This window comes from Xiphophorus couchianus, chromosome 21 (assembly GCF_001444195.1).
Source record: "Xiphophorus couchianus chromosome 21, X_couchianus-1.0, whole genome shotgun sequence".
NCBI classification, from domain to species: domain Eukaryota; kingdom Metazoa; phylum Chordata; class Actinopteri; order Cyprinodontiformes; family Poeciliidae; genus Xiphophorus; species Xiphophorus couchianus.
Genome location: NC_040248.1, coordinates 9,305,511 through 9,330,887, shown reverse-complemented (window position 1 = coordinate 9,330,887; position 25,377 = coordinate 9,305,511). Strand labels below are relative to the sequence as shown.

At 37.5% G+C, this 25,377-nt stretch overlaps 1 protein-coding gene across 2 annotated transcripts; it reads left to right on the top strand.

Annotated features, from left to right (window-relative positions):
- Positions 1-8,987: 8,987 nt before the first annotated feature.
- htr5ab (5-hydroxytryptamine (serotonin) receptor 5A, genome duplicate b) lies at positions 8,988-25,061 on the top strand. 2 transcript variants are annotated; one of them, XR_003593961.1, is made up of 4 exons: positions 8,988-9,461; positions 14,101-14,881; positions 21,832-22,235; positions 22,683-25,061. XR_003593961.1 is itself a non-coding variant. In XM_028005866.1 (3 exons), the coding sequence occupies exons 2-3, from the start codon at positions 14,174-14,176 to the stop codon at positions 22,162-22,164; spliced, it is 1,041 nt and encodes a 346-aa protein (XP_027861667.1). In that variant the 5' UTR covers positions 8,988-9,461; positions 14,101-14,173; the 3' UTR covers positions 22,165-25,061. The 2 variants fall into 2 exon arrangements, 1 of the variants encoding a protein (XP_027861667.1); XM_028005866.1 differs by having other exon boundaries at positions 21,832-25,061.
- The last annotated feature ends 316 nt before the right edge of the window (positions 25,062-25,377 follow it).

Sequence of the window (25,377 nt, the reverse complement as noted above, 5' to 3'; positions counted from 1 at the left end):
TTTAGACAAGGTCAAATTCCCTTTAAGAAGACACACAGATTCCTAGACACCTGGCAGCAAGTGGTGGTTTAAAAAAATGCAGTCGAAACCAGGAAATTACACACTAAATATAAAGACGTGTCTTTATCTCACTGTCACATCAGGCTGGTAGTCTCTTGTTTTAATTCAAAAATTATTGCTCCATTATTATAAGCTATCACTCCAAGAGAAACATAAGAAAGTAAGATTGCAGTTCGCAAATGCACATAGGAAAAATACCTTTATTTTTGATGACATGTCTTGTGGCCTAATGACACTAAAGTAGAACTGTTTGTTCTCAATGAGTATTGTATCTGTGCTGCCCTCATCATATGTACTCTTTAATGATTTGACAGTCAGTTAAATGCTTTCTTATTAAGACTCTGAACGCAGCTCACTCCACGCCCACAGGCCAATTGATGTTGCAAGGATGTTGAAACTGGAGCACACAAACTACAAGCAACTCTGCCCTTACCCATTTAACGTATATATGAACAGGCAAAACATTGATTAGAAGTCAAATAATTAACTTTAACACCAGCTTTATCTGTTCCTTTATTTATTTATTTATCTGAAGTGGTGTAGCACATGAAACAGCCTTATGAAGTAGATTGACAATGTTAATTCACCACCAGTAAATATATTTTCACAAAATAACATTTCCCCAAAAACAATAAACTAAAACTAGAAAGAATAGCTTTATACTCTGGAGAGCATAATCTTAGTAAAGCAGAATATATTTTTTATAGATATAAGCCTGTTGTCTGCAAAACAGACCTATCGCCATCCAGTGATTAAAGCAGTTGACATCTAATTTGCAACTGGAAAGAATAGCACATTTTAGGAAATCCAAACAATATTGTTTAAACTTTCATTAACTCATATTAAGAACTTAGACTTGTCAGAGGGTTTGTTGGACTCTTGATTGGCTGGAACCTGCAGTGTGACATGCTGAATAGAAGTGTACAATTAACAAGACGCCATCTGTCAATCGTTCTAGGGGGTTTGTTTGTTGGTTGGTTTAGATGCAAACTAACCAACAACAGCTGCGTCTCCAATGTGTATGAAAGATCTTAACAACTCTAACAAATTTATGCAAACCAGAATAATGGGGAAAAGAGTGACCAGTGTTACTGAAACCCTTAGTTGCACTAAGACTGAATGTCATCATAATTTCATCATAATCTTCACATTCCAACTCTCTGGAGATTTTCAAAATGCCATAAAACGACAGGACATACAAACATAGAAGTGATTGCTGTGGCAAAAAAAAAGGCAAAAGCGTATCCTCTTCTTTGGTGGCAACAAGTTTTTATATCTCAACACATTTACATAATGCTGCTTGCCCAGTGGCAGGTTTGGTGCATCTTCAAAAAGGAGTGAACATCCGTTTTTCTCTCTGCTATTTCGATGAACGAGAGCAGACAAGACCTATTGGGAGAAAGGCCTTAAAATAGACATCAGCTAAAATAAGGCAAAAAACAGTGACACGAACTGCAGCAGCACCTCTTCAAGACAAACTTTAGATTATGAAAACATGCAAACCATTTCTAGTTCAAAAATATAATTTCATGTAATGTAATTTTCAATGTAAAGTTGAAGGCTATTTTAATTTGTATTCATTAATATAAAAAATGAGTCTCATAATATAAAAAATGAGTCTCATAATCTATTGTAACAATTAGTTCGATAGGAGGTGTTTGTAATTTCAATTCAGTTCAATTCAGTTTATTTAAATAGCACCTATTCACAACATGTCATCTCAAAGCACTTTGTAAAAAGAATCATTTCAATCCAATCATGCATACATTACAGTTGAGCCTTTTTATCAAACAGTTCATAGTTGGATATCAAATTAGTTAAAATTAGTTAGAAATATAATTAATAACCCAGCAGGTTGCATCAAATCATTCACTCTTCTTGGTTAAGCATGTGGTGACAGTCGACAATCACTTTCAATGTGTCATTTAATTCACAGCAGTCCTTCATGCCAAGGATGCATGTAGTGACAATGGAGAGGAAAACTCCCATTTAACAGGAAGAAATCTTCAGCTCAGTGAAATCAAACAGAGAGAATTTAAAGAGATTCTGGATAATTATTCAATTTAAGACTTATTTCTCCATTAAAAACATTCAGCATTATTAGAGTCATATTTATTATTAATCACACTGTTTTCTAGTGAATTCTTTCAGGGAAAATGAAACAAAAAAGACAACAAAAAAACAGTTCTCATATGAATTATACAGGGAATTAATACAAAAAAGATTTTTTTTAATTTTTTTTACATGGAATGAATGTTGCAACTATGAGCATAGCTGATTAAAGGTTTAATATTTATCAACAGTTTAACTTGGTTTCTCTTGGGACATTAAAGTTATAATTCCTAAAGATAATTTGAGAGGAGAGAGTTTAGAAGAAGAAGAAAACAGCTGAAGGTTTTAGAAATGCCTTGACATCCACAAATTGAATCAGAATGTCAGAATTACGTATAACAGGCAATGATGACTGTAGGTCAGACAAAACTGTTTTCTTTCTCAGAAACCACTTGCATTTCTGCCCAGAGGTTTCTGTTACCTAAACCTGTCTCTTTAATGTTGGGCACTTAAAATTAATGCATTAAGTTGGTGCTTCATTCCTCCGCTTGTGTGTTGTGGAGCTGCAAACTTGCCTTGAACCTTAGGGTTAATAAAAAAGAATCCTCCGACTGTATTATTTTTGACGATTGGACTATATGCCTTCCTTTTGTTAAAGTTAAGAAAAAGATGATATAGTCAAAGGGAGAGGTGTACGTTAACATCGGCTGAACAACATCTGTTTCCCATGTACAGACATTCACCTGTCACCAAGCCCTCGCCTTGAAGGAAACATGTTGACGTTTCCCCCTTAAAGACGACAGTGTACATGTTTTGTTCTTGATTTGAGTTCAGTCAACTGGGTCCAAGGTAATCTGTGATTACATCATGTTCTTTACAGAAAAATCAGCACCCTTCCTGTTGAAGCGTCTAAAAAATGAGCTACACTTACAAATGTGTCCATGCACAATCACTGTTAATAAAATACTTTTTCATGCCGAGAAGCCGTTGCAACATTCAAGATTTACATTATGCTGTAATTTCTTTGAATAATAAGACAGCTTCAAAGTTCATTAAGTGCTATTTAATAATAAATAATTGTGGATTAACCTGGTTAAACATGGTGAGACAGGCGTTAGCACTGCTGCATGGAGAAAAATACGTCTTAAGTCTGAATTCTAGACTGGGGTCTTTCTGCATGGAGTTGCATGTTCCCTTCATGCATGCATAATTTTCTTTGTACTGTCTTTTTGTGATTGTAGAATACTCTCCTGTAGCACTGGTATTGCATTTACATTCCTGTCAGTTATCCAAGTAAACAGCCTTTTCATCACCCACACACCTTCTCACAGTCTGGTGCAAGCTGACAGTCTATTTCTGCTTATTCCTCCTCTAAGTACAAGGTCATGCCTTTGTCTTCTTCCCACTCAAAAACAAGTCGATCTGTTCCCACACTGTGCCTCAAATGGGTCCACTATTCTCATCCTCCTGACAAACTGACAAACACAAAAGTGGAGTAATCTGCGTGTCTGCAGGTGACACAAGTCTGGCTTGTACTCAAAGCTTAAGATGTAGTGTGACACACAACCTCTGCAGCTCATACATTGTGGTCAGCCTGTCGGTCACTACCACGGGCAGTTATGGAGGCCTCTCACTAGATTTTCTGGAGCTTTGCACATAACATGGCAGGCTAAGTTGTTTTAATGCTTTGGAGAAAGGAAAGAATGTGATTCTCAAAGAGGCTCTCTGAAGCATGAAGACAGATGATGGCATCTTCAATCCCTAACAAGTTGTTAACATGTTGGAGTGGCTTTAGAAAAGTGGTCACTTCACCCCTTAGGTCCGCCAGTAAGAGACTTACAAGGACATTCATTTTCTGGGAAGTCAAGGAATTGGGTTGATAGCTTACAGCCAGGAGGTGAGTTTCTTTTGTTACAAAGATCAGGCAAAACGTCATCCACCGCTTTTATTTCAGGCTTGACTAACACAGGCCTTAAAATGTCATGGTCCCCCCAAAGATGTTTAAAACACCTGAAAATCTAAATTTATCATTCATTAAGATACATTTAGAATAAAAGTATGGGTTGTTTCGTAGAAATCAATAAGGGTGGGTGTACTTTGCACTTAAATGGGCAATATTATGTACTTTTCAGGTACATAGTGCCATTTTATAGGACAATCAATAACTGTGCTTGGGTACTTTGTGAAAATAGACTTGCTTTGAGAGACCAAAGTGTACAGGCACCCCTGAATGGCTGCCACATGAGATAAAAGGATTTCTCAAACATTTATGAAAGAATCAAAATAACACTCTGGGTATATTTGAGTTGAGAATAACATTATGACATGATGCAAGACCTGAAAATGCTTTTGTTTGTTTGTTTTTTAACCCCCCTTTAACTCCTGCCTTGGTTTATGTTTTCGAAAACTACATAAATGACAGGTTATGTTTTTCTACCTACAGTATTTTCAGTGTGATATTACACTGCTACCAAGGAAATCTGTTCATCTATGGACTTTTACCACAACATCACCACAGGTGGCAATAAGTGTGGAGGATGTTGGAAAAGGTAGTTGAGAGGCATGGAATTATGTTCCACTTTTCATAATGCAGCATGTTTGTGAAGCTCAGAATAAATCCAATATTTTGTATTTTTCTTGTAGATGCTGACACACTGGTCATAAAGTTAAAAATCGTTCGGTGTGATAAAACCGGCATGATTCGGCTCTCCAGAGACTGACGAGAATATATTTTGACTGTTGTTTGTAGCCTGGCTGCAACTGATCTGATGATGTCTTATGCTGTGTCATCAGAAGCTAAAGGCCTGACATATGCTGCCCTAAAAATAACACAGTAGAACGCTTGGGTATTTGTTATGAAGGAGAACTGGAGGCTAACAGTTTAATGTGTACAGCACAGATCCGCTCTCTCACAGTAGTACTTCTGAGCAGCTGTTTTACCAAACATTACTTCCAGAAAAACATTAAAATAATTTCAGATTATGTAAAAATATAAATCTATATTTAATAATACATGTTCACCCTATATTTGGAGTGTATTTTAACGCTGTTGCACTGAGGACAACAAAAAATAGAGTAAACAGTTCATAAACCCAAAACGGTGTACTGCAGGATTTGGCATCTATACAAAGTCTTCAAAATTAAATCCTCAGCTTGATGAAACGTAATATTTGCACTAACTTAAATTTGAGCAACATTTCTGAACACACCACAAGTTCAGAGCGTCGTTCAGGAGTTTGTGCTCTTGGTGTACTCTGCCAACAGCCTGTCAAACAGTGTGTGTTCCTCTCCATCCTCTCAATTTATTGAATGTCCTCTGCTTTTCCTTCGTTCAGAGCTGCTTGCCTCAGCACATCACAACCTAACACCTTGCCTTTCTGAGCCTCCATTGGCTTTCACAGCCACTGACATACGTTGATGCTGCAATTAGCTATGGGTGGTAGAGTGGAGATACATATCATTAAGCTTCAAGGGCAGCAGAAAGTGCAGCATGATAGTTTCCTTCTTGTCTGCAGTGCAAAGGAAAAAGAACCCAAAAAACATTTAGTCCTGATAAATTTAATCAGGCACACAAGTGAACACATACAATTGTAGGAAAATGTGGTACTTACAATACATGCAGCCAGTGGCGACTCAGGTAGCCAAGTTAACCAGAACAGGAACAACGCCAGCAGGGGTAGTGATTTGGGTTGGTGTCTTAGACACTGAACCTGGACCTCTTACAAGTTAAGAACACATAACTTTTCTGATTTTCAAAATTAAGAAGTGGAAGGAAAAGTTTGAAGTCCTTATGTATTTTTGTGTGTTTCACAAAAGCATCAAAGTTACACATTCAGACATCCACTGGGATTTTAATTAAATGTCCTTTAGTTTACTTGACTTCAACCACTCACTTATAATATAATCATCAGCAAGATTCATGTATAATTTTAGATGGATATTTAATCACTAGTGTTGGCAGAATTGGCATACTTATTTTTCTTTTTCTTTGTAGCAGGGATCTGGCTTGAGAGCTTCGCTGCTTCTTCTTTTAAAATCCGGTTCTTTTTTGAGGTACAGTTGAAGAATTTGGATTCAGTATTACATCTTCACAAACTCTTGCAAACCTAGAAGTTTTTGATCTAATGGCTTAATCTATGGAATGTTTCTTTATAAGCCATTTGACTTATCCATGAGAGTAACTGCAAATTTCTGCAGTATATTTTACAATTTTACAATTAAAAAAAAGAAATTGCAGACTTTTCTTCTCTAATTCAGCGCTCTCTCTTTCCCCTGTGATGTGACAGTGTCTCACTGGACACAATGACACTGGTGGTGTTCCAGCAGTTCCCTATTTATGGTAAGCTTGCGATTTGGTGATTCCCATGTTCCTAAACCTCCAAATGTCAGTAGTGTCTGCTTCCAGACCTTGTTGACATATTATAGCTTGTGCCTGCACAGCAATGTTTGAACTGATGCTCTTGAAAGCTGTCACTGCTTAGAAATGGCTCCAAAGGACTTTCTGATGAAGTATACCTCCTTTTTAGATCTTCATTTCATTCCTTGGACTTTAATACTGGATTTTTCTATCATTTGTATAGATTTCTCATTCAAATGAGTTCAGTCAAACATATTTTTCATGCTGGCAAAATGAAAATAATAGCTCTAAACAATGTTGTTATTAGTTACATGTATATAATAATTTCAGAAGCTTACCCAATCATTGTCTTATTTCATAAGGCCTGAATATTGAAAAAGTGACCCAAACACACCTGTTAAGCATTCTGTATGTTGATTTTGTGTGAAGTTGAGTGAAATCATAGTCAACTTCAATTATCAGAAATTGAAGTTGAGCAAAGGACATGTAAAGGACTAAATCATGACACTACTTTAGCACAGCACCCTAGACACCCTGGAATGAAAATCCATGTTTAATTGTTCTCTACTTTCAATCACACCTTACATTGATGCTGTATGTCACACACACACACACACACACCCCGGCACACATCCAGGCTAGAATTTATATGGCATGTTTACCGGTGAAGTCCCTCACCCAAGGCAGCACCATATTTCCACTCTGGTCATTTCACAGGACCTGCAGAGTGAAGTTATAGTTGCTGATGGCCTTATGCTCTGGTCGCAATAGCAGTAATTGATGATGAAGGCAATTTATGGGGAAGGACTAGTGTGGCATGACAAGGTCGGAGATGTGATGAGTGGGAAGCTGCACAGGTAGAAAAGAGAGAACTCTGTATCGGACAAGAAAGAAGAGCAGAGGAGGAATGATTTCATGAGAGTTGATACCCAGCAGCTCAAAACAGGGCAAAGTACACATTTTCCCCCAACTAGGTCCACATGTAGTAAAAGGCATGATTGGAGCTTTCCATTTCCTGTGAAAAACTTTATTTATACCCTGCAAGATATGAGCACACTGTTTATCTTTACTGCAGTTGATTTTTATCTCATGAGGCCTTAACAGCTGAACACTTTTAGTCATGGTATTGCATCTGCATACGAAGGAGCAGTGTCACATGATGTGTGGATTGCCATGAAGAGTATTTTTTGTGCAGCAGCACCTTTATGAGGGAATTAAGGGAGCTTTTTAGAGTAGCTGGAAAGATGCTTTAGCCGCCTGAATGTTCCCCCCGCCCCCAGAATGGGCTTATATGATAAACTCTCAGTGTGCCTTTGCATGTGTGCAGCTGCATATTTCATAGTAAGTTATCAGACATTGTTTTGTCTTGGAGAAATCCCTTGGATTAGAAAAGAAGTAAGTGTCAGAGAGTTGGATAAACCTACTCCACACACACTAGAGCAAATGAGTTGGATAGTGTGTGTGTTTACATATCCATTGCAGATCCAGGGGAAAAGCTTGTAACTTCATGCAGCCTGTGCAAAAATAAACTGGCTTGCTGTATGTGCAGTAAAATGGAAAGATCCTTTGGCGCTGACCGTGGTGCTGGAACCAGCTGTTCCGGAGGTAAATTTATTATTGGCTTTCTTGTTTCTTTTTTAATGAAATTGCCCATCAGGTTAGTACTCTAAACAGTTTTTTTGTTGTTGTTATTGATATATTTATAGCCATCTGATTGTCAGTCTACTTCCCAATAAAAACCTGGCATTATAAAGTCTGAGAAGAATCATATTTTACTAAGGCAATCTCATCTATCATTACTTTGCTTACATTTTTTTTTTATTATTATTATTATTAGGTCTTTGTCATGATTTGTTTGTGGTTGATTGTGGACTCAATTGAAAAAAATAGTAGAGGTGTGGAGATAATGAAATTGTTAAATGAAAAAATGAGAAACGAGAACTTACAAATATCCACAGGAGGAAAAGGCAGAAAATAATTCTAGAATCTAGGAAATAATCGCACAGAGACACGAGGGATAACAGAGCTGAACGGGAAATAACAGAAGGAACCAGCAAGGAGTGACTGAAAGAGAGGAGCTTAAGTACTGGGAAACAAAGAACTTATTGGCAAATTGATCGCATATGTGAGGGGAGAGGGAGGCACAGGGGACTAGAAAATAAATCTAACACTAATAATAGACACAAGAAATGATTAGACTGTAGTAACTAAGAATAACTAGAAGAAATAAACACAACTAGAAACACCAAGAAGGACTGAACTAAAGTAAAAACAAAAGCACGATGAATCCAATATTCTTTGTATAATTCAGTCTTTATGGGCACCAAGGGTGAAATAGTCGTAGCGATTTTCTTTCTGCGGTTAGGCGAAAGCTATATTAATGAGTCTCAAAGGGAAGTTCTCCCCTTATTTTTTGCAGGACATCCGGTGTCCCGCTGGATCTTCCTATGGTCCAATCAAGAAGAACTCAAGGACGCTTTCTCTTAACATAAATTGGATTTCAGTTACTTTCTGCGACATATGGGGTTTATCATGCTAACCTAGAAAGATACTGCAGGGGGATTATCAATCATAAAGCAGCACGAGCCGTTCTCCTGAAGCAGGCTCTGATCACTGCATGGTCAGACTAATTAGTAACAGGGAATCTTTCCAAGACGCGCTGCTGACGGAGATACATTTATGCGCTTCGTTCCGCTTGTTAGTGAAAATAAAAGTTGTGTTCAGGTGCAGATCATAACCAATCAAGTCTCCCTCTCGCGCCCAGAAAACGTGGCGTTTATCGTTTAATTGGCGCGAGCCCTCCCCTCCTTCAGCTCGCGCCGTGGTTCATTCCAGCCGCTCTGTATCCTCCGGAGCGAAGCGCGTTTCTGCCGTTATCCACGCACTGAGCCAGGCGATTCAATCACAGCACTGACACAGCAGCAAAGTGAATATGGATGAAGAGATCAGGACCGAGATCGTCGGGACTGCTCCGTGTTTAACTGTTAACGGGGTGAGTTATTATTTACAGAATGATGACCCGAATTTTGTTTTCCAACAAGACATGAAAATTGTGTTTTCTGACTACTCTTGTCTCAAAGGTAAAGGTGTGTTTCTGGAATGCAGTGTAACAAGTGTCTTCCGAGATTATCATGGTGAAAGTGGTGACTCTGAATTGCAATCCTTTTATTTTATTGTTTAAAATCTAAATTATTCTTGGACATTTATACATGTGTGGCAGAAGCTGGCAGAAAAAGAAAATACAATGTGCATTGCTTGACAAATTCGTTCTGCTGTACCAAATTGGAAAAAGTGAGGCTTCACTTTCCTCTTTTTGCATTTTTCTTTTGAGGTTTGAACACAAGTCAGAGGACACATCTCAATATCTCCGCTTCCTTTCATCCGCAAATGTCAGCCTCAGAGAAACTCTCCTCAGAGGAAATTGTTCAACAGCTGAGCAGACAACAGTTTTCCTAATGAAGAGCTTTTTGCACAGAGAGAATGTCATTCAGGCAGGTACAGTTTTAATCACAGGACTGGCTGTGACACTGCGTTTGGACCCCAAATGTGAAATGAAAATTAGATGTCACATTTGCTATTTAACTAATGTGGCTTCTTTGCTGACAAACTTTCTAAAAAAAAAAAAAAAGTCAAATTTTTATCTGCAAACTGTAGCAAGAAGAGACAGAAAGACAATGGAAGAAACAGACATGAAAGAGAGGTAATCACCGTGGAGACAAAGTGGGTTTCTTTCTTTCAGAAAATTACATATGCATCCAGAAGAGACTGGCTGCCAACTAAAAGGGTTCTGAGGAAATTTTACAAAGGAAACATGCCCCTGCAAGTTTTTGAACTCAGTGTCTGATGAGCCCTGGAAAGGTTTAAGCTCCTCATAGATTGCTGTTTTCATACCACAATCAAGTACATCCTCCAGCTTGAAACCCATTTGTGTGTCTTTCCTCCTACTAAATGGTAGACGTGGACACCTTTGCATAGGTAATGAGATTATAATCACCATCCGTTTATGTCAGCTAAAAATCCCAGGTCTATTAAACCCAAGGGCCATCTGGTGCTTTCAAAGTACTAAGCAATGTACTTGCTGCTCTTTGACTTAAATAACTGTAAAGCCCTTTGGAGTCATTTTCTCCATTCCTCTCACATCTGTGTATATGTATACAGTTGTGTGTGTGTGTTTTTCTGTATCCTTCCATTTGGGTGTTTTAGTTTTTGCAGAGCATGTGTCCGCTGCCCTTCCTGACACCTGCCCCTGCTTCTGTAATGTCAGCAGAGTTACTGCAAGATTGCTGATCAGAATGCATGCATGCTTTATCACCTTTTCCCTTCACAACAGCTGTCTCTTTGTACAGCATTTTATTGGGCTAGTTAATGAGAGAGGGCAGGAGAAGGAGCACAGGGGTTAGTGGTGTGTCGAAGTCATTGATCAGGGGAAGCAGATTGTGACATCAAGAGGTAATGTAACATTTCACTCGCTGGCTTTCTCACAACATGTCACATCCACAAATTTTGGGAATGTTTTAGTGCATTATTGTGAAAAGAAAAGGATGCATGTTGTTTACATTTTTTGCAAATGAAAACCTCAAAAGCTTGGCAATCAGTCCTCCTGAGTCAATATAATACGGTGCCATCATCTTTCTCTTCAAGTCTTTGGCTTATGTCCAGTTTTGAAGATGCAGTGACTAAATATGTTGCCCAGTCTTACTTAAACATCAAATTTCTAGCTTTGCCACAGAATTTCATTTGGATTTAGGCATTCTAATGAGAGTATGTTTAGGGCTGTTGTCCTGTTGAAAGGTAAATCTTGACTTCAGTCTCAAGTGGATCTCTGCAGCTACTTGATTACTTCTGAATAGTCCAACCAGTAGATTTAAAGTCAATGGCCATGCATTGGTATGTTTACGGGTATGCTGTTCTCTTTCTGCTTTTAACCTCTGATGCCTTCACAGAACAGCAGGATTTATCCTTAAATTCACTTGCACTCGGAGGGCTTAAGTTTGGTGACTTTTGACAACAGTGGGTTGCACTGGATTCTATCTAGGTGTACTTTGAAAAGGGGGGTTGAACACAGAGATGAGCTTTGATTTAAAGTACTACTTTTAAATTCAGTCAATGTGTTCCTGCTAAGTGGCTAAAATATAGATGACAAAATATGATAGTATAATTCATCAAAGAGTTTAGTTATTTTTGACTTTAATTTTATGTAAAAGAGAAAGCCCAGAATTATTCATACCCATTTCAAATTGTGAAGTTAAAGGTTCTGCACACTATTACAGACGGGCTGCTTTGAAGCATCCCAATTTCCCATTTTATTTCTGAAAAGTACTTTGCATCAACCTAGCAGGTGAAGAACATCTGCAGTTATTTTCTGACAAGTCATGGCTAAAGCTAAAGAGCTCAGCGAGAACATGTGGCTGCTCAAAACTCAGCTAGCCAGCCTACCAGGCTTTATGTAAATTGTATGCATCTTTAAGTTCCAGAGGCTGCAGTATTAGACCTTCCACTCTGGAAAATCTTAGAGGATGTGGTCAGAAATCAAAAGTGACACCTGCACAGGCAAGGCTGATGGTGTGTGCAAGGTGAAAAAGTATACAAGGATAATCACCATTCTGAACAACGTCAGCCATGCAGGTGGCAACATCAAATGGAAGACAAAGCTGGGAGAAAGAAGCCATTTCTCTAAGTAAGGCCCACAGAAATGAGTATCGCCTTTTGCAAAAGCTTATCTGGACAAAAAATAAGACTTGATGTCTTTTGTTTTGTAATGAGATGAAACATAAATTTAATTGTTTGTCCATGATGTTGTAGCTTCAATATGGCACAAAAAAGGAGAAAATGTAACCCCAAGAATATGCTCCACATGGTTAAATAGAGGGGTAGGAATATAATCCTTTGGATGTATTTTTAGCCAATGGGGCTGGAAGCCTAATCTAAATGGCATAAGGAAAAGAAAACATCAATACTTAACATGAGTTGACCTGTTTAGAAACAGTTTGCTGCTTCAGAATGGTCTTAATGTATGCAGGCCATATTTTTCAGATTCTTATTTTTTTTTGTATTTTCAGTTGCATAACACTTTGTGTTGGTTTGAAATGTTTCCCGCCGCCCCCCAAGAACAAGCACTAGTAGTGCTTGTGGTAGTAACATGACTGAATGAGGAAAAGTTTTGGTTCAGGAAGAGACTTAAAATTTTACAAGGCAGTATTCTTACAACAACTGATGAAGATCTGTGTCTTTTTGTGAGGCACAGGGAGAAAATCCATCTGATTAAACCTTTTGGGTGAATAAAGCTAAGATGCGTAAAGATTTTGACCAAAAGCTTCCTTTGTTATCTGCTAGACAGATCTGGGTTTTTTTCAGTTGTTCAATTCTTTAATCAGAAAATTATGGGAGTCTGGGTAGCAGACATTTATTGCACTGATGAAATTACATTACACAAATTGATTTACCTTGTTGTGAACAATTGGGATTCAGAGAAGATGGGAAACCAGTTATCTTGCAAAGCATGCAAAATGAATGCTTCTGTAAAACTTTTTAAATAACTCGTAGGTGTAAAGGTCAAGTGAAAGTGTTCTCAGTTTTCACAGAATTCCTGGGAGACGTTAGAATTTTTAAAGCATACGAAATCATTCTAACATTACATGTATAAATAACGAGTTGTGATTAACTTTAAAATTAGCATCTTAAGGGATTGTTAAAACATGTATGTATAGATATGTTTTCCAAAACACAGTGCATGAAATTATTATTGCTAATTGAAATGCGCGTGTATAGGTTTTAGTTATTGTAACGATGCATTCTGATTTTATTTTTTTACACTGGTTAAATAGTTTAGGAAAGAAACACAGAAATAAAGATCAACACCAGAGTAAGGGGGGGGGGGAAATCATATGTCACATAGTAACAACAGCACTTGGTGGGTTGAAATTGACTGTTTCTGCAATGCTGAATATCACACTGTGCAGACTTTAGAGTTAGGTGTGCATCCTCCTGTGAATGTGTTGACATAGTTGGCACTTTTTTTTTCTTGGCTTGAAATTGGAGTAATAGTATGTTGCAATATAATCTTTTCAAAGCAAAAATTCCTCTCCACAGCAAAGCATATGCATTCCTAAAGCATGCAACAGAATTTGCTTATGAGATTAATTTTTGTGTGTGTGTGTGTGTGTTTATATATAATACATATATATGACATTTCACTGTTAGAAAAAATAAAACTGCAACAAAGAACAACAAAGTTTGTTTCATTGTGCAACACAGGTCTGCTTCTAATGCAAATGAAAGCGCAGCAGTGCGATGATGAAACTGAATATTTATGGTCTTTTTCTGAGCCAGAGATGTTACCCTGAGTGCTTCTGAGCCTTTTTAATAGCAGATGAAATTGCACTTGAAAAGTTGTAGGCAGGTTGCTTGACTGCTGAAATGAGAGACTCGAGTGTGTTTTACCAATGTGAGCAAATCACTAAACTACCTCTCTTCTAGAAACACAATGATGCATCTGCAGCGCATTTTAAGAGAGTAAAAATGATACTAAATGCAACACATTAAATAGATATTCCCATCTTTAACCTTTATTTGCATCAGTGAGACTTGGTTCAGATTGAATCTGAGTCCCCGTTTCTGTCTCCTCTCTGCAGAATGCATCGGCTTCCTGCAGACATTTTCTCTGAATCCTCTCGGCCCTTGGCTGTGGGGTCGTGAGCAGCTACCATGACGTACAGCAACTCCAGCTCGCTGACAGCCAACTTCAGTGGAGCTCTGGACGGCTACGACTCCGGGGGAAACCTTTACCGTCCATTTTCCGTTTTCAGCGTGCTCACTCTCACTTTACTGGCAATGCTTGTGGCAGCCACCTTTGTGTGGAACCTCCTGGTGCTGGTGACCATCCTCAGGGTGAGAACATTCCATCGGGTGCCCCACAACTTGGTGGCCTCCATGGCCATCTCAGATGTGATGGTAGCTGCACTGGTTATGCCGCTTAGCCTGGTTCACGAGCTGAACGGCAGACTGTGGAAACTTGGACGCGTGCTCTGTCAGGTGTGGATCTCGTTCGACGTGCTCTGTTGCACGGCTAGCATCTGGAATGTGACAGCCATTGCACTGGACCGCTACTGGTCCATCACCAGGCACCTGCAGTACACACTCAAGACTCGAAAAAAGATCTCCAACGTGATGATTGCGCTGACATGGCTGCTATCTTCCATAATCTCCTTGTCGCCACTCTTTGGCTGGGGAGAGACCTACTCAGAAGGGATGAAGTGCCAAGTGAGCCAGGAGCCATCCTACACCATCTTCTCCACCTTTGGGGCATTTTATCTCCCACTTTGTGTGGTTTTGTTTGTCTATTGGAAGATCTACAAAGCTGCTAAGTTTCGCATCGGCTCCCGCAAGACAAACACAATCACCCCTATGGCTGAGGTAATTAAAGTTCTTGTTTTATTACAATCTCCTTAGAGCAGCTTGTCATCCTTACATAATACCTTGCAGAAATATTTACAAACATGGAAATTTTCTATATCATGTCTCACTACAGTTGCCAACCTCATTGTACTGCATTGAAATTTTATGTGACACAGCAACACAAAAGGCATGCATCCTACTGTAGTAGTGTCAATCAAAGAATCAGCAACAGAGTGGGCGAGGGTCTCCAGAATTCCCATTTTCAGCTTAAAAGTTTAACTGACTATTCATTTGTAGCAACTACACTTTTCAACTTGCATAGCTTCATAATAAAGTCCATCAAAAGGTGAAAATGTAAAAAATGTGAAGGGATTTCCCAGACGTAGCGGTCCGACATCTCTTGCCTCGGCAGGGGAAAACGGAGAGGAGACGGCATTGGAATTGCAGAAGAAAAGCTGGAAGATAATAATGGGCCTAGAGAACCTGGAAAATGTCTTGAAGTAGCACATATTTGCAAAGTGAAAAGTTTCACAAATTAAAATCTGAGCAATGTGGCATGTTTGTATTTAGCTTCCACGGGTGTATTGCTACTACTGAGTCAAATCACATTTTACTGTTATTACAACTGCTAGACTTTTGGGGGTTTATTTCTGTCAGCACAGGTAGCAACTGAGTTTGGACAGAGTGTGAGAACATTGCTTTTCAAGACTTCCCACAGTTTGCTATTCTGAGTAGAGTATGAATTTTGACTTAGCCTTTCTGAATATGTATTGGTATTCATGAAACTATTTTAATCTGAGGCGTTTCATGGTAGGTCTAGCTGTATAGTGTTTTCCTGCAGGAAGTTGCTCTCTCCCACTCTAATGTCATTTGGACCCTCAGTAGGTTTATTTCCAAGGTCATCCTATATTTAACTCTTCCACCTCTTACAACCTTCCTGTCCCTGCTCATGAAATCATCCCCACAGCATGATGCTACCATCACCACATTTCTTCCACAACAGGGAAGGTGTGTTATGGGTGACCTGTGATGTTAGTTTCCTACCACGTATTATTTTGTCTTCTTAGGTTGGTTGCACTAGATTTTACTTAAAGGAGCTGAAGTAAGACTGCTAGACCTTTTAAGAAAACCAGGTCATCTAATAGTTTCCTTCTACAACTCAGTTATGTATTACTTTGTGCAACTAATACATATAATATATTCAAATTTGTAGTTGAAAAATGAAAAAAAACTAAAGGTTCAAGGAATCTGAATCCTTTTGCAAGATACTGAACTTTATGTATTGTGACATGTTTACATTTAGCCTCCCATATTTAGTTCATATTTAAGTTGTATCAAGCATGCATATCTTCTTTTCAGACCTATTGTTTATTACTGTCTCTGATGAGCTGCTCATCAGTAATCAAAGAAGTGCACAAGTATCTGATGTGTGAGCGTACGGAAAAATAATTGAAGTCATTCCGCTCATCACCCGCAGACTGTTGATGTGTGCGTAGGCCGAGAGTTGAAGGCTATGAATACTGTCTCAGCATCATTAATAGGGGCCTGCACCTTCCAAGCTTTGCCGTTTAGCTAATTACCGCACATAAAAGTCTGGATCTGTTCCACTTTACATTAGCAACTATTTAATCAGGGAGGTTTTAGCTGAGAAAATTAAGCAACCCCTTATGTTGTTTTTTTGCTGTTTGTTTGTTTTGCATTTGTAAAGACATCTGAAATTAGCATTGGTTACTTATTGATTGTATATATATTTTTTCCTTGAACCTAAATGTTATGGTTTCTTTTTTCTTTCTACAGAGATTTTTTTTCTGAAATGTTCCCTGATAACCATTTTTATTTATAATGTATTTCCCCCCTTTTGTTGTGTATCTCTAGCATTTAACTCGCCCCAAAATAAAAGCTCTTGGTTGAGTACTAAATAAATTAGCCTCATCACTAAATAAATTACCTACTCTGATATTTCACTACCCTTCTTTTGTCAGGTTTCATCAATCAGGCAATCAATCTCCAAGCAACAGGTAATAGATTTTATTGTTGGTTTTTTCCACAGACGGCTGTTGGATTAGCGGCATCTCAATAAACATTTTTCTCCCTTCATTTCCAACCATAACCTGCAAACTGTCAATTTGAGCTGCGATATGAGCAGAGGAATCCAAGAAAATAACCCTCCTGCTCTCACACATCAATACGCCCACCCCGACATTAAGATGTACCCACACTTACAGACACTGCAGCAGAAACATGGCGTATTAATAGGTGTGATGCACGTATTCCTGACCTAGATGCACAAATGACACTCAAGGAGGCCATAAAATTGATTGCTTCTTAAACCAATACTTCAATGTACAAAAATATGCAGAAAAAATGAACTCTGCACTCATAATATTCATCATAACCAATCTTTTGTTGCTGATTTGTTTTGTTCACTTACACCAAACAGATTGTGAACCTAATAAGAATCTTAAATCCTTCTTTTTCTCTCTCTCTATCTTTCATCCCTGCAGTTCCATAAAGCTCCAGGATTAGTAACAGTTTTTTTTTTCACTAGAGTTGAAATATTTTCTATTTCTATGATGATATTTTTCCATTAACTTGATGTGATTTGCGCTTTCTGCTGATTGCTTGGTTATGGCACAGCTCCCACTGTTCCTGGCTATTGCTTAGCCAATGTAGCATATGCGCTCCAAAACTCAACAGCTGTTCCTTTCATATAATCACATAGAATGAACTAAGAAGCATGACTTGGCATGAGTTAAGGCAGAAGCCACAGCAGTTGTTTTCCATTCCTTACAGCTTATCACACTTTTACCAAACCTTTGTAACTTATAAACTTATTTTTCTTACAAAAGAAATGCACACAAGTGAATTATTCTCTAGGGATTAAGACAATTCTATTGCTTGTGTATATTTCAATGTATCATATTTTGTAAGCAAAAAAGTGTTAAATGTATGTTTTGTTGCCTGCTCTATATATTTTTGACTCATCATCTCCTGAGACTGTTTGCTGCTTTGCCCAAATGGTCAAAATAATAAGCTTGTCTCTGAAAACATTTTTTTCTGGGCTCCAGATGGTTCTATAATTTGTATTTATATTAAAACTATGTGTAGCTGTGGTGGACTCTGTGTTTTAAGGTAAAACAAAGAAATAATGAAGATCATCCAACTTATTTACTACTCTTTTTTTTTTTTTTTTTCCCTTTAAGTTCGGAAATCATCGAAAGGTTCAGTACTTAAAGTTCACTTTGTCAAAACTCTGAACATAAAACTGCTTTTATTTCGCTGAATGGTTTCATGTTTAAAATACCCTGAATGTGCAAAGCAACACTTTGCAGGTTTTTTCGTCAAGATAAAATGTGTAAAAACACACTTCTGTGACACACTTCAGTAGAACACATAACAGCTTTAATTTTTTTTTTTTTTTTATTAACTCAGTCATATATGCAACCCATGAATATGTGACCTTTATGGTGGTTGATTTATTTTTATTTTTTTCCTCACATCGTGTTATGTTATCAGGAGTATTCCAGCAAGAGAATGTTTTTGTTATATTTTAGTGCATGCTGAGTTGAAGACTTTGAAGTTTAATAAGCTACAGCCAATTTCCTTGAATTCGAAACAAAACAACCCAGAATTCAAACCCTAGTTGAAACATTTTATTTTATGGGTTGATTCTTATTGTTTGTGAATGCAATATTATATGAAAAGATATGAAACTGCTTTTTGATATATTTGCAGCAATAGGTTTCATATTGAAGATAGCCCTATTTTTACATTTTGGTTTGATGGTGTAAGGACCTCAGAGGATGCTCAAGAGGCTTTTTTTGATCCCACACGTCATGATATTCTTTCTACTCCTGATTGGAGCAGGTTTTTGTGACTGGAAAGGAGGGACACTTTTGAAACTTTTCACTTCAATGCCACATACATTTAAAACATTATACCAAACAAGCTAAATGCTCCATCCACTATAGGTATACAACACATTGTTTTGATACTCTGCCTACATCTCAAGAAAATCCTGATTAGTATTTGCTTAGTTTTTTCGTCTGCAATTTTTAATACTCTCTTAATGTGACATGTTGAGTTTTCTCAATAGATGCTAATCATAAAACACAAACCTTTTCTTCTCGACAGGAACTCAACAGAAAGGTAGACATAGTAAATAAAATATTGTCCAGATCACAAAGCTTTTGAAATGCCCTCCCACAAAAACTAAATTAGCATTTTAAGCTTCATCCATCAAAAGATATTTACTCATGAAAATGGTTTAATTTTCCCCCTTCATTTCTTATTCAAAATATTATGAATTGTCTGCATCAAATCAGTTTTCCAAGATTATTATTTTTTTCATTTTGTCATATTTATATTTGATGCTTCATAAAAATTGATATATTCTCGTAACCCAAGTTGTACTGTGCAATAATATGCACAGAGCACGCTTGACGTAATAGTGCCAAGGAAGTCATTAAACAAGAATAATTTAGGTAATAGAAAACCTGAACAGCAATATGCTAGTATTTCTACAATTGTGCCACACATGTTGGAGTACCTCTGTTTGTTTTTGTAAACTTTTGTTCATATTTCTTTTCTTTTTTGTTGAGGCAATGCTTTTTTGGAAAATTATTTCCTCTGGTTTTGGATGCTTTGCAGCAGCAAACATTATTTTGTTTATTTTTGAATGGTTGTTCTGATGACCAATACAGCTGAGTTTTTTTTTTTTTTTTACACAACTGGGAGCAGGTGATTGGCATCCACAAAACACAAATAATACCTGAACTATGACCCCAGATCCCAAATTAGTTGAAATGGAGGCTTTCTGGATGCAGAGCAGAACCAAGCAGAGAGAGAAGGAGGAAGTTCAAACCAATTCTTCCATCAATCACAATGGGAAAGGATCATATCCCCTACTCCAACATCCCTCTGTCCTGGCTTTCTAACCGTACAGTCAGACAGAGATTTAAAGAGGAAAGACAAAAGCAAGTGAGATTAAATAGCAATGCTTCCCAACAACTGATAGTGTAATCCTGGACATCCTGCTGTGTATAAATAATACATAATAACTGAACCCTTGAAATACTTCCTGTGTCGCTGGAAATTAAGCTGTAAGCATGTCATGCAAATTATGTGCGTCATCAGTAGGGTCTGCAGTCAGAAGCTTTTTCAGAGAAGTTGCAAGACTGACAGCTACTGGAGATCCTTCCTGCCCACACACCATCATCATCCATAACAAATTTGAAAACATTTAAGTGATATCAGTTACAACATTTTTTTTGACTTTGAGATAATTTTTTTTTTTTTTTTAATTGAATTGAAAATTAATACTTCCCAGTAAGTTATGGCGATATTGGGGTCAGCTGTAGGCATCCTGGCATCCTTTGTTTATTGAGCATAGTTTATTAGACTTCTCATTAATTTGTGCTGTGGTATATCTTTGTCCAATACTCAGTGTACTTTGAGTGATGATGTTGTGCTTAGAGTACAGAAGGGTTCGGTGTCCATCCAACATAAAAGTGTCTGAAGCAAGATTTCTGACCTGTATTTCAGTTCACAAAGTCAAATGTGATTTATGCAGTTAGGAGGAGGAAGTCAGGAGAACTGTTATCTGACTACAGTACTTTGGAGACATAGAAAAAAACTGGCACCCTGCAGAGAGATTTATAAGTTCTCTGCAGTGAGCCCTGTTGGCCTGTCAGGTACCACTGCGGGTAAAGACGGCTTGTGCCTGAAAGTGTAATTGGATATTCTGTCTGTGTTCAAGTTCCCATTTTCCAGCCAACAATAATACTTTATATTAGCGAACCATGCACTGATCATGCATGCACCCTCACAGTCTTAAAAGGTTATACTGCACTGCAATAGTATAGTTGTCTATCTATAACCTTATGTAATCCTCTTGCCAAACAAAATATCAGAGTAATGTTACAATTTTAATATGCTCTTTATGCTATTATTTAGTATCAGAAATGAGACTTGGTTCCAGGATTATTGTACTGTTAACATATTACATTGATGCTGTCAGACTGGAGAATTTACTTACAGTAACTCATGAAGAAATGTCAAATCAAAACATGTGCACCTCTTTCCTATGTTTTTTTATGTTGTGTGCTAGTAAAAGTGGAGGCAAGTAGGGAATATTTAACTGCTACATAAGTTGGTTATCTTGTTGGCAGTGTTGCAGCCTCAATGCAAACAGCACTTGACAACATTATCAATCTGGGAGGGGAGGGTAATCAGTCACAGGAGGCTGCCTCCTTTGGATTTCACTTCTGTGTACTCAAACATGCTCTTTAAGAATGCTGGAAAGGTGGCAGGATTTCCATTAATTTGAAGGTGTTCCAATAGCAAGTAGTAGCAGCTAATAATATAGTTGTTCAAGAGGCTACAACACTTTACTATCTAATGTTAATTTGTTTTTTTCTATTTGAATTGTAGCCAATATTGCAAAGAGTCATAGCTTTGTTGAGGGGCCCTCTAACTCGTGACCGCTCTACCTCTACATCATGCATCGCTCCCAATTCTGGAATTTTTAAGAAAATTGTTTTCTCTCACAAAAGCGTTGACCTTAGTAACTTTACCAAATAACAGGATGTCTGTTAGTCTTGAGTTCTGCATGCTGACAAATTGGTCAGAAGAAAATTAAATGAAGGTTGAGTTTAATTATCCTTCTCCACCTCAAAAGAAAAATCATAAAATTTAGTACTGCAAGTTAAAATTTAACTTTAAAAAAACCTATAGCTTAATTTCTTTGCATGTTGTGTTCTTTCATGTGTTGAATGAAAATCTTTGGTTTGATTCATACTCTACTTAGAAGTCTGTAATCCATCTTTTTGTTCAACAGCACACATCATTCAGCGCAGTAATTGGCTGTTTGTCCTTTTGCTGTTTAAAGATTTTCAATTATTAAAAGCAAACCAGGATTACTACGAATGATAAAGTAGTGAAGTGTCTGGCTTATCCTGTGCTCCTAGGTAAAGGAGGAAGCCCAACAGCCACAGATGGTGTTCACCGTGCGCCACGCAACCGTGACCTTCCAGACAGACGGGGACACATGGCGGGAGCAGAAGGAGAAAAAAGCAGCCCTTATGGTTGGCATTTTGATCGGCGTGTTTGTGCTTTGCTGGATCCCGTTCTTCATCACCGAGCTCATCGTGCCGCTGTGCTCCTGTGACATCCCACCGATTTGGAAGAGTATCTTTTTGTGGCTGGGATACTCGAATTCCTTTTTTAACCCCCTCATATACACCGCCTTTAATAAGAACTACAACAATGCCCTAAGGAACCTCTTCTCCCGACAACGCTGAGTAAATCTGAGCGCCACTCGCAGTGTTACCCCACCCAACCAGACTGATCCATGTGTCATCTCATCAAATAGGTGATAACCAGAAATTGTCTTTAAAAAAAACACCTTTAGTGTGCAACAGTTTTGTCATTGTCAATGTGTTTTGTTTAAGACTGAAACAATCATCTGCCTGCATTTTGAGTGGCGAAATGATTTGGCATTTTATTGAAATAGTGCTCTGAAAAGGAATTTACCCCTTTCATCTCTCTTTTTATTTACAAAAGCTATAAAATTAATCTGCCCCCACTCACCTTGTTAAATCATAAGTTAACTCTGATCAATCAGAGCTGAACCATGTCCAGGCCTGGATTCTGCCAGACCTGTGGAACCAAGATATCACTTCAGCAGAACCCGAGAACATGAAGTAGATTAGTTACTTTTGAGATATTCTAATCTATCAGACTAAAGAAATTCCACAACGGATGAAAAAACTGTATTTTCTTTTTTCATCAAGGGGAAAATGTGTTTTCCTTTTCACAGATAGCATCAGCCCAATACAGCCTGCAGCCCGGAACACCTGTCAGACGGAGGAAGCTGTAGCTGGCACTTTGTGATGCTAACCTCTTGGCCAACTCAAAGAATATTGTGCCAGATTTTTGCAGCCTTGAGCGAGATGGTAGCTGCAGGAACAAGATGAACAAGATTGTCTTCTGCCACACAGATGGGATTGTTTAGATTACTGACCATATTGGAGTTTCTAACCATACTTTGATTCTCTCCAAGATGAATAGTAAACCACGATACTTTTCCACACAGGGTTGAATCTCTGAAAAGTTTGTAGTTTGAAGTAGTTAGCGATATGTTGCCAAAGGCTCATTTATTATTCTAGTCAAATGATTTTTTAATATTTAATCAGAATAATTCAATCATTTTGTTTTGTTTTGGGGGGTTTTTTGTTGTTTTTGGAGGGGGTTTTTTAGCGTTATCAGCTAACAGTGTGGAGCAAGATCTAAATGCAGACAAGATTAAGGCATGTGAAAATAAACAATTTTACTTAAAAACATACATATAAAAAGTCCAGAGGGACCGAAAATATTACATCACAAGAGGAACACCAAGAAACAGGCTGGGGTGAGTAACAGCATGATCTGACTGAAAAATATTTAAGGTAGAGTGTGAACTGCTGCTTCAGGATCAGAATAGCTATGGATTGTGCTCTCTCAAAAATCCTGAAAGAGAATTTCCGATCATCAGTTTGTAAAAATTAGACTCAATCACATTTAGGTTTTTCAGCAAGATGATATCACAATAATCCAGAGCATAAATATACCTCTGAATAGCTAAGAAAATGTAGGTTTTTGATTAGCCTACTCAAAGTCCAGAATGAATTCTATCCTAGATCACAGAGGACCCTCGACAGGTGGTTAATATTCATAAATTGTCCAATGTCACTGGAAAAATTTAAAGACCCATTGTTATTTATAGTAAATACTTGATGGCAGTTCTTACCACCAAAGGTTTGTTTGGATAGCCTTTTTCTCTTAATAATTTAAATCCTCACTTGAAACCAGCATTATGGCTGTATTAAAATTACTTTTGTCTGTGTTTGATTTATATTTTTCCTTTTTGTGAAGAAAGTAAAACCAAAAAAGAATCTGTTAGAGTGAATATTAATTTTTATACCAGTGTTGTTCAAGTGTTGTTTTTATCTGGTTCATCGTAATGAAAAATAAAAGCATGGTAATTCATTTAAACTGTTTCATCATCATCATGTCTGCATAAAAGCAGAGAAGGGAGTATGCCTCAAGAAAAACAAAAAAAAAAAACATCTGTCAGAAGTAAACAAAATTAGTCTCATAAATAATAAACGAAGCAGCAACTATGTGTTTTGTGCAGAAATAGATACAGAACTTAACATTATAGATAACGTTCAACTGAATTAAAAACAAATTACAAAAGGATGGATTTTTTTTTCAGCTGCACTCTTATCTGTGTGTTGATAAGCTGTATTTATTTTCGATTTATTACGTGTGTGGATAGAGATACACTCTGTTCTCTGACGCTCATTAGCTATACGCTTTACCTCCCACACATAATTTACATCCACATACCCACATTCTTTTCAGTAGAGCAACAAAATAGCATTGCAAGTTATTACTTACACCATCTTTAAATAAATTGCTGCAACGAGAAAATGATTGGATTTAATCTCAATTCCTACAAGTAGAGAAAATCATAGGAGGCATGTTAAATCAAGACAATGTGAAAACTTGAAAGATAGCCACCAATCCTAATACTCTCAATAAAACAAAAAATATCTGCAATGGCATTTTTTAAGCTTCTATTTTGCTTAACCTTTGTCAGTGTCATGAATTGATGCCAAGGATTTCTTTTTATGAATATCACTCTTAGAAAACAAAATAAAGAGCGGTGAATTCAGACTCCTTTGGAAACAACCTTCGAACATTAATTTGCGGGAAAAGCAGAGAGTCTTGGCAAAAGAATAACGGAGGCACAAGAAGTCAGAAGAAATTGAACCGAAACAAATCAATGTAGCAATGCAATTCAGTTTTGTAGTTATGTGAAGAAAAGACACTACCAGATAGCATCCCTATGTGCTCTCAAATGTTCACCGAAAACAATACTCCCCTTTCATCTCGTCTTTTCATTTCCACATGTTGTACAAAATGACTGTTTTCTTGCACAAATTGCCACTTTCTACTGAAAGCATTCACTACTGTAGAATCAATGAGTGGACCTTTCTTCACTTGTGTAGTGAAATGTACCGTGAAGAATTAAGCATGACTCAACGATTCTCATCAAAGTTGTACCACATGTAGTTGTGAGAGAAACATTAAAGCTCCTTGCATCAGTTTTTGCCAGGAGGTAAATAAATTAATTTGTTCAAAAAAAATATGACTTTTTTGTGAAATTGTCCTTTTATTTGTTGGGAATGTTTGTGGGGGTTTTCAAATCATAAGTAATGGAGGTCTTGCTAACAGAAACTGCGTGCAGAGAACATCGTTCTGGGATTGTTGGGGCTCTGCTAAGTAGTAGTCCACAGACACATTGAATAAAGTAGAATATTACTAAAAAGCTTATTTATTAAGGAACTTTATAACAAAATGAAACAAATTAAATAGATTAATTATGCATAGATATTTTAAAGTCTTATTTCTGTTATTTATGATGGGTTCCCCTTAGAAGTCATGGAACTATAACATTGTAAATTAGA

Coding starts and splice junctions, on each gene's coding strand:
- htr5ab (XM_028005866.1), top strand. CDS start 14,174: ATGACGTACAGCAACTCCAGCTCGCTGACAGCCAACTTCAGTGGAGCT. Junction 14,882..21,831: donor CAATCACCCCTATGGCTGAG/GTAATTAAAGTT, acceptor CTGTGCTCCTAG/GTAAAGGAGGAAGCCCAACA.